Genomic DNA, 9,605 nt, shown 5'->3' with positions numbered 1-9,605 from the left:
TGACAAATCATGACCAGAACATTTGTGTCTGAATGACTGAATGAATTCAAATGTGAAAGTGAGTAATGTTTAACTTCACTACTACACTATGAATACGGCACATGACCTCCGTTGGTCATGATATAAACTTGCAAAAATATTGCATTAGGCAAATTCCCCGTGACCCAAATAAAGCCATCTAGATGATTACCAACTCAGCACACTGCCACGGGGCAAGACAGGCCCTGTCCTGAGTGTGTCTCCTTGTCCTTGAGCCACTTCTTGGCCGGCCCCTGCTGGCCCTGTGGCCCTCCCATGGGCGCTGGCCCAATACTCCATTTCCCTGATGAAGTGGGGAAGCCGTCGCTCCCTGATGGGGTTCGGCCAGTGAAGCGGAGCACGCATGGAGGCCACAGACACATGGCTAGCATGAGGTGGGGGTGAGCCACTTGGACACCGTGATCTCCAAGCATCTTGCCCTCTCGTTGGCTTGGCTGTCCAAAATGAAATCTCATTATGCAATGTAATGTTTGGTCCGGAGGTGGAGTAATTAGACAGAGTAGATTGTGCACAGCTGCCTGCAGGAGGGTTTGTTTCGTGAGCAAACGGCTCTGTGTGAGCATACTGTATAGTGGAGAGAAGATGCATGGGAAGATGCAAGGGCATGGGATGCCAATGTGGTCAGTTTTAACTACTGTCCAGTTAAAGGCACTCTAAGCGATGCTGGGTAACGTCACTTCTGTTGACGTTCAAACAAAACAAAAAGCTAGCCCGTTACTTCCTCCCTCCCGTGCAATTGAAACTAAACGCGCATGTCGTCAGTGATTTGCTGGTTGTTATGTTTTTATGGATAAGGTTTGCCCAAATTGTTTTTGGAGCCTGGGTTGTCAACAGAGATCGCGGGGTTTTTTTTTTACAGTGTATTCAGGACACAGGCAGCTAGCAGATGGTGAGGTGATGTTTGCTGTAAGTGACAAAAAAATGTTTTAACATAAAAAACGTATGACATCGCTTCAAGTGTTCTCCTTTGGCATCTGAATGATGGCCAACACAGCACTTTGGAGCTAAATTTGTCATCGTTGTAAAATACACAAAACATTATGTTTCTGATTATAGCCCTTATCCATAAATATATCAAACTGTTCTCATTCAAATGAAATTGGTTCAAGCACAAACAGAGTGTGTATTTATGTATTTATGTATTCATGAGAGTATTGTTTATGCAAGAGGCCAATCTACAAATCTGTTTGACTGGAAACAGCCCTGCGCATGTGCAATGAGAATGGAATATTATGGGACTTCAACATAGGCCAACAAGATGAGCTCAGATGCAGGAGACGTGGGCCATAATCAAATTAAGTAATACATTGTCACCCACAGACTCATAGTTGGTGTTCCAAGTATGTTTACAAACATTATTTCCTGTAAGGACAAAACAGGCTCAACTGAGTTTCACTGAGCTGGCAGCTTTGTAGAGAGTAGCTCCAATTACTGTTTAGCATCAGTGACTCCACCTCCGTGCCAAAGCACTGCACATATTTGTGTTTCCTGAGTCCTGCTCTGACATCAAATGGCCACAGTGCAACGTAGCCAGCCCCCCTGGCCACACAACGCACAAACTGGAGCAGCTTATCTCCAAATGAACAAATAGCATCGGGATGCATTCTGAAAACTAAAACAATTCCATTCCCAACTGTAATCCAAAATCCTCAATTGACACATAATCCCACACCTACACAAGAGATGCTCTGATCTGCACCATTAGTTTAATGAAAGTTCTCAGCAAATACAAACGGATGCATCAGCGAGTGTAAATATGCTCGCAGAATAGGGACATGAATTTATGACTCAGCCCATCATAAAAAAAAACCCTATCCACTCAGTATTACGTTTTTAGATGTCCTTAAAGAGTTGTATGATTAAAAGCACTGGTAGCTTAGGGAGTGGCCTCCTTTCTTAGGTAATAACCCTCCTCCTTGTTGAGCCATCATTATTTCCTAGAACACCTTCCCATCACACCCTCCCTGGGATGCAAGTGAACAGAAGCAGGCAGACAGAAAGCAGAGCGTACAGTCATTCAGTGTAAGTAAGTAGTGGCTCTGTTGGCTTAATCCTCATGATGCTCTGCTGTAAAAAATCCCATTAGAACCATTACCAGGCAGCCTCCCGCTGCTGGGTCATCCTTCAAAATGGACGACACAGGCTTAGCTAGACAGGACCGTTCGGGGACACAGTCTATTTCCCCGGAGGATGGGCGCCTGATGGTCAAATCTGCCACTTTGCACTGTGCTGATGATGATTATACCAACATACTGTAGCTGGCGGATGGAGAGAAAACAGGACTTAAGACACACCATTCTGCTAGCGTGGCAAGAAGAGGATCTAATCTCTGTTTTACGGGCACCCTGGGAAGATATGTCAAATGCTGAGGTCAAAGAGCACTTATTGAACTGAAGGGGGTTCAAAGGCAAAGTGAGACAGATGGACAAACGGAGGAGACGGGAGATGAAGGGAGATGGGGATGGGGTTGGAGGTAATGGATGAGACAAACGCAGCTGATAAATGTAGCCAAGTGACAGATACTGTACATAAAGGGACAAGGGAAAACAGAGGGCTCAGCAGCTGGATGCTGGCAAAGAACAGCAAATAGTGAGTGGCAGATATAAAGAGATGGAAAAGACTGTACAAGGTTAGCAGCAGTGGAGAGGGAATATGTGTCTGCTGAGTGCTACAACCGAACCTATTAGCATGTGGGCCTGGCCTCCGACCCAGGGGCCCGAGGGGCCATCTTATGAGTGCACTCACCTCAGGACACACCGAGCGCTCAGGATTACCAGCAGCCCACTCTCGTCATAACCCCCAGATACCGAGGGTGGCCGACGTGCTTTTCATCCAAATGACATGGGCCGTGTCCCGGCACCTGGCGCCTTTTCAGTGCTAATCTTCCCGCGTGAGGACCTAAGCGGGGGCTATTTGGGCCGTTTAAGCTGCGCACTGGGCACAAATAAACAAACAAACAAACACCACATCCACTTCTCCTCATTTAGGAGGACTGCCAGGGGCCTGTGATAAAAAAAAGCCATTTAAGCGTGTGCGACTGGCTCTCAGGCATAAATAAAAACAGTGCTGCCTAGATTAAACAGCTAGCCTCAGCCTCGGTCAGTTCGGGCCAGTAGATGGCCAGGACCTGTGGCTGTGGCGGAGCATTAACGAGGGACCAACCTGACGAGTCACGCTCCACCACACAGGCTGCTCGGCGGGGCGGCTTGTTTAGTCTAAACGAGCGGACAGAGAGGCTTCACGGAGAGCTGCGGGGCTCCTCACAGGAGGAGGACACGCGGGGACACGCGGGGACAGGCGGGGACACGCGCGGCCAATGGGACGCTGCCAAACACGCAGCTGGCGCAGAGCCGGCCGTCACGCACACGCGGAGAGACAGGCCCGGAACATTCCTCAACTTGTCAGCCGGGCGCCCAGCGATGCGGAGTGGCAGGTCTCTCCGAGGCGGCTGGCGCTCTTGCTCCGCGGCCGGCTGCACGAGACGATCTGCGTCAGCTGGCAACTTTGCCGCGAGCGGCGGGCGGGACCGCTGGGAGAGTGGCATCAGCTCCTCCCTCCAGCCCAACAAACACAAACATTTACGGGGAGAACAGCCACTAGACACAAACATGGAAAGCCATCCCCTGGACACTGTACATGCAAGGCAGGATTATAGACTGGTGGCAGGCAGCAAGATTAAGATTTAACATTAAGACAGACCGAAGCTATCTGGTTGATGTATGAGCAACTCCCCAGTCCAGTCTGTTTTTCTATTTACCGCCAAGAAAAAGGGCTGTAAAGTGAGAATATTATTGTCTTTCTCCATATCTAGTTACAATATTGTAACAGCAAATGTAATTCTATCAAATGATAAAGCCAACAAACAGGATTTTATACAACTGTGTGCGTACCTGTCAATTCACCTCAGTTCTCCTTGTAACAGTATCAAATGGCAAGGGTAGGCACTAGGCAGTGCAGACAGGCAGATACTGTGCAATTCCATTACACTGTAAAGCATTTTAACAGCATTATAATCTCCTCCATTGAAGCAGCTGAGAGCAACACAAATCTATTGAGGGGAGCAGACAGAGAACCTGACACTACATAAAATGAAAATGATTCTAATGCTACAGTGGGCTACTAGCTCTTCTGCTGGAGAGATTAGCCCAGGTGTCAGGGTGGCAGCAAAAAAGGAGCCTTGCTTTCTGGTGATTAATGAGGCCTCTCCAAACTACCCTCTGGATATTTATTGATTGTGTGCTGAGCCTAGCCCTGGCCTGAATGAATCTGCAAGCAAACACATGCAACTATTGCTCTCACTTCATCCGAAGCCACAGCCTGATCTGATAAAACAATCCCACCCTTCCAACCAACAATGGTCTACGATGTGTGGCCCATTCCCAGTAAAGAAAGAACAGGAAGTACTATGTATCTATGCAGAGAGGCTGTGAACTAAACTGCAACAAAGAGACTGGTCTAAGAGAATGTTACCCTTGTCTGGGTTAAAGAGGTAGGGCTCACCCAGTGGCAGTCCAGACTCCTGGGCCAAATGCAACTTTGTGCAAACAGTGGGTCCATTGTTGACCTTGAAAGGATGACTTAAAATATGGACTACTGTTCAAGTGTATACTACTACTTAAATGATATCAAACAGCACGACAGGACGCAAGTGTCACGTGTTTCATTAGACACGTGGTAAAACACTGAAGAAAAGTACAAAGTGAGAGGTCACCGCGCATCCTCGAAAACAACTAGCTACAACAAGGAGTTATTTTTTGCACCAGCCTTGAGAAAAAAGCGAACCAGGATCATGACGGCTCACGACTCTGTCTGAGTAATTTAGTATCAGCACAAGGCAGGGGAGCAGACAAATCTGATGTTCAGGCCCCCCCCCCCATGCACACACACACACACACACACACACACATACGTTCATACACTCATGTGGGGCAGCCAAGCATGGCCTCACACTGTGACCAAGAGCCTGGACCAGGTAGTGCCACTTCCACTAGCCGTGTTCCACTCCAAGACCCGAGCCTGAGATGCTGCTTCAGCCTTGTTATCAGGAAGAGTGGCTGTCACACAGTGAAAGGTGCTTCTTAGATTTTTTGGCACAGGACAGTTTCTCAAAACACTTCAATTAGCTCAGTTGAGGAACAACATTCACACTTCGGATGTTGCTGAATATCTAAATACCAGATCAATTTTGACCCTACAATTCTGTAATTGGTGCCTAAATAAGATGCCCTTGTGAATGTCCTGATATAATACCTTGAATGGCTAGGGAATGGCACATGGATGCTAATCATGAGAACAAGCTAGTGTCCTTCCATGATCCAGTCTATGGATGGGACTTGTGAACCCATTCACCAACATTTAAATCTTAGCACGACTAACATGTTTATTTAGATAACCAACTACTTCCCTGTGAACGTGACCAATGCATACCCCCCTGCAGTTTCCAGATGTATTATTTTGTTGCATACATCACTGAAATAAAAATGTGTAGCACACCTTAAGGCAGCCTGATGCACAAGTAGGGATGTCTGATGTGATCAAACATGACGAGCTCATCCAGCGCTTTAGAACGTTCTGTAGATAATGCTAGATAATGCTAATGCATGTTTTACATTAGGCCCTAGAGTGACTAAACAGTAGAACACAAGCTATGGCTGAACTGCTAGTGTTGAGGGAGGAATGAAGCTCATTCACAGTTCAGCCAGAGTACAGATGTGCGTCATGAACACAGGTCAGCAGCACGGGCAGCATCACACAATATCCAAAACAATGGCAATAGCAAAGAACATCAAGAAAGGGCTGTACTCTGTTTATGGCTTCTTCAGAGATGTTGGATTGGACTGCTTCATTGTTTAACAATCTTTGTTTAGCTTTTTTTCAACAAAGCAAATAGTATGGATTGAAAAGACACATAGAGTATAGGCCTTTCTTAGCTTTTTCTTTCTCAAGATCTTGGAGATCAATTAGGTATATAGCATGCACACATTCCATTTGTTCATTCAGCTGTTGAAACGTGACAAAGAGGGTTGTGGTTGTAAACGCTAAAATGCATATAGCAAAAACCATTGTCATTGACTGAAATTATCTAACTAATGTTAATATTTTATGGAGAAAAAATGTTAGCTAATAAGCAATGGTTTCTGAATAAATTAAAGGGATACTTTGGGAAAACATTTTACATTTATGCAACAGCTTCTTGTAAAGCACTTCTGTTGAACAAAACCCATCCTTGTCCGTTTCCATGCCGCTTATCTTACCTGAAAATAAACATAGACCTATGCGACTGGAGTGAATTGATAATGTGGCCATCCAAAGTGCCGTGCATAGAGTAGCCAGCATTTTAGCAAACAACATGCACATGGATACAATTCAATCTCCCTTATGTTTCTTTGGCAACCTTGAGTCCCCTTTGTCTCCATGACAATGATTCACCAGTTTACATCGCAAGTACAAGCGCAGTTGTACCAGAGATAGTCGGGAACTCATTTTACGCAACAGGACATTTGCGCAGTCGGTACCCAAACAGTGTTCCACGCGTCATCCCTAAACGGCGTGACCTGAATATATTGATAAGAGAGGATTACCCAGACCTACCTTGGGGGGAAAGCTAGAACAAGATCGGGAGGATTTTAACAGGGACCAATAACATTGGTGTTTCACTGCCATTAAAGCGACAGCACTACCGTTTCATCCCAATATGACAATAGGATACCAATGTCATGGACAAAAGAGAGTGACTACATTGTCATTATTTCCCGGGAAACACCACTGATGTACCACTGTTGTCGCTTTGTTTGGCTACAACATGAAATGAATTCAGGAAGGCAGCCCATATTTACACAAATTAAGCCCTTTTGACAACTCTGTTTCCCCAAGAACTGTGACAACGTACCTCTATGTAGTTTCTTCCCATGTACATAATGTGATGTTTTAGGGAGAGAGATGAATGAGTGTGCGGTCGCTTTAAGTGAGTGATTTAGGGGTAGCAATCAAGGCGTTGGAAGACTAGCCTCTTACCCTTGGAAGCATCCTTTTCTTCTTTAGGCTTCGCCACTTTTCCGCTCATAGATCCCAGTTTGGATGTGTAATTCCCGATTAAGACAATATTCAAATTCCCTTGATTGTTTACCCTCTTTCTCTTCTATGAAATCTTTGCCGAATCCCAATCAAAGGTACCAGGTGATGAGATAAGGGCTCTGTATAACATAGTAAAGAGAGCAAGGAAATCAGCCACACATTAAAACAACGTTTCTTTGTGGGGAAAACAATGCTACGCGCTGCGATATTGGGAATGTTGTAATATATTCGCACGTTCAAGCATAGTAAAGGCGCGTGCGAGTTGATAAGGATTACAGTTTACAAAGGTGTTGTGGTTTCAAGTCTCCAAATGTTGGAAATGTCACTAAAACGACGGACAGAACTGATGCTGATATTACGGTAGCCTACCATGCTTTGTCTAAAAATCGGATGTCTGATATTCTCTTACCTTATCTCTGCCACGTTTTCTGCTACATCAATGCACATTGATACAGAAGCATGCATCCACCATAAATCCCGCTATAGTCCATACGAATCACAACCCTCTCAGAGGTGGTAGTGAACAAAAAGCGAAGGCGAGGAGAGAGGGGGGTTCCACCGAGTGTCAGTCGACGTCAGATGTGTCACACGACAGTAGATTATTATTTTGGTTATTAAAAAATGACCCGCAGGGCCATCGTCTACAAAACTAGCCTACATTGGAAGGTCGCAATTGTTTCGAATTTTCGCACCACGACTAGGTTGGAAAAATCTTTTCAGTACTAGGCAGCGTCAAATGTTAACAAAATCCCCCCGGTCTGGAAAATGACAGATCAACAGGATCTCCGCAGCCAAGGACCCATTTGTAAGAGCGCGACTTCGCACACGCTGTTAAGCAATGCAACAATCTATTTACTGAAGCACTTTACCAGAGAGCTTCATACACCACTTGAAAACTATGTCTAAGGGTAGGCTATACGCATAATTCTAGTAGCCTAGGTTAGGCTACAACAACTAACATGTTTCAGTAGCGATGGGGCACGTTCCTTGCGTAGTAGGCTACTGCAATTGGCAGGTTGAATTACTTACTATAACCCAATTCATATGTTGTAGTGTTAATTTTGCACTATACACGATATTCTGCATGTTACATGGTAAGAATTCTACGCGATTCACGCTGTGAATACAAAACAACCTGTATTAGTTCCGGCAAAGTGCATCGTACTTCCAATGCCAAATACAAGAACATGGAATTATACTGCTGTCAAAAGATCATGCCGTTTGCAAAGAGAGATTATGTATCCCGTGAACGCTTTTGAAGTCCTCGCAATCACCTGTTTAAGAGGGAAATGAAAAGACGCGATTCTTTTTTTTTATCGATAATTGGTATTTTTGCACAAGGCAGGAAAATAGCGCACCTTAGGCACTGAGACGAATGTCTCTGAGTTTCATTATGATCTATGTTTTCCAGTTACGCATTTGTGCTTTCAGCGATGGTCCATTTGCAATAGAAGGACAACAGAATTTCACAAAAGGCTGTGCATAGCCTACGGCGCGAGACGACGAAAGTTCTGGTGATCACTGTGCAATAGCCAAATCCGTGATTCATAAAGACGAGTGGAATGGAATAGACACCACACAAAGTAGACTAGCCTAATTATTAATAAACGAATGATCAATAAATTAAATGTCAAAATGATTAATACAGCAGTAAAGTCAATACTGTTGACGATGCTGCTATTTGTGTTTTCGGACATTTCACAAGCCTTCACAACAATGTTATACAGCATTTATTTTGAAAGAGAAGTTAAATAATGAGGAAAAGTTTCATAGTAGAATAAGTCGTCTCACGACATTAATTTAGGTGCAGAGCATAGTATACACACTAATAACCTAATATTCCCCAGAAGGTGAAAACAGTCTTAACTGTGGATGAATATTTAAACAGAAGTTTAAATACACTCAGATTGTCATGCAACTACTTTCAAAAGTCACTCTTTTTTATAGTTTTTTGTATGTCACATAAACAGTCTCTTTGCTTACCTATGATGATGAATATATGGGTTATTTAGTAATGCAGAGGAATTTGGGTAAAAATCGACGCGTAACCTAGTAGCTATATCCAACCCCACACGTCATACAGCCCCAGGGTCCTCATCGACATGTCATAGTCCGTTCAGTAAGAAACGATTCTTTCCCTTGCCTTTCCACAAGTGTTCGGTTTTCTAATTCCTTTCACTTAGAAGTTTCTGATAAACGCGGATGGCGTCTTACAGAGAGTAACCAACTCAGTGTTCAGCTCTCATCACCTGAGACGGCAGGTCTGAGCCCCTTGGTGGTGGGGGAAAAAACACCGTCAGTTTCTGGATCTATATTCTTGCTATATTTAGGGGGTAATAGGACGCCTTTGGACGTTTCGTAGCACACTCCAGCGTTCTCTCATATTTCTTGGAGGAATGCAGGCTTGACAGGAGTTTTCTCATTACCACACTGCATGCATTATACTTGTTAATGTCATTTGTTGTTAGTTGCACCCATGGGGAAAATGCCTA

The 9,605-nt window shown here is 44.5% G+C and overlaps 1 protein-coding gene across 4 annotated transcripts in view; it reads right to left on the bottom strand.

Annotated features, from left to right (window-relative positions):
• The window catches only part of fgf13a (fibroblast growth factor 13a), a 98,730-nt gene extending 89,329 nt beyond the window's left edge, over positions 1-9,401 (bottom strand). For 2 of the 4 annotated variants that reach the window (XM_042074562.1, XM_042074564.1), the window contains exons 1-2: positions 9,097-9,400; positions 7,054-7,232 (exon numbers count right to left, since the gene is read on the bottom strand). Coding sequence is in view for 2 of the 4 variants with exons in the window: in XM_042074564.1 (XP_041930498.1) it covers positions 7,054-7,102 (49 nt within the window). In the remaining 2 variants the exon portion in view is untranslated. Of the gene's footprint in view, positions 1-7,053; positions 7,233-7,522; positions 8,060-9,096 lie in introns of those variants that run through there. The other 2 variants (XM_042074567.1, XM_042074563.1) reach the window with 2 other exon arrangements.
• Positions 9,402-9,605: the final 204 nt, after the last annotated feature.

This window comes from Alosa sapidissima, chromosome 20 (genome assembly GCF_018492685.1).
Source record: "Alosa sapidissima isolate fAloSap1 chromosome 20, fAloSap1.pri, whole genome shotgun sequence".
Classification (NCBI taxonomy): domain Eukaryota; kingdom Metazoa; phylum Chordata; class Actinopteri; order Clupeiformes; family Clupeidae; genus Alosa; species Alosa sapidissima.
Note: the sequence above shows the minus strand (reverse complement) of the source record. Positions and strands in the feature narration are given on the sequence as shown.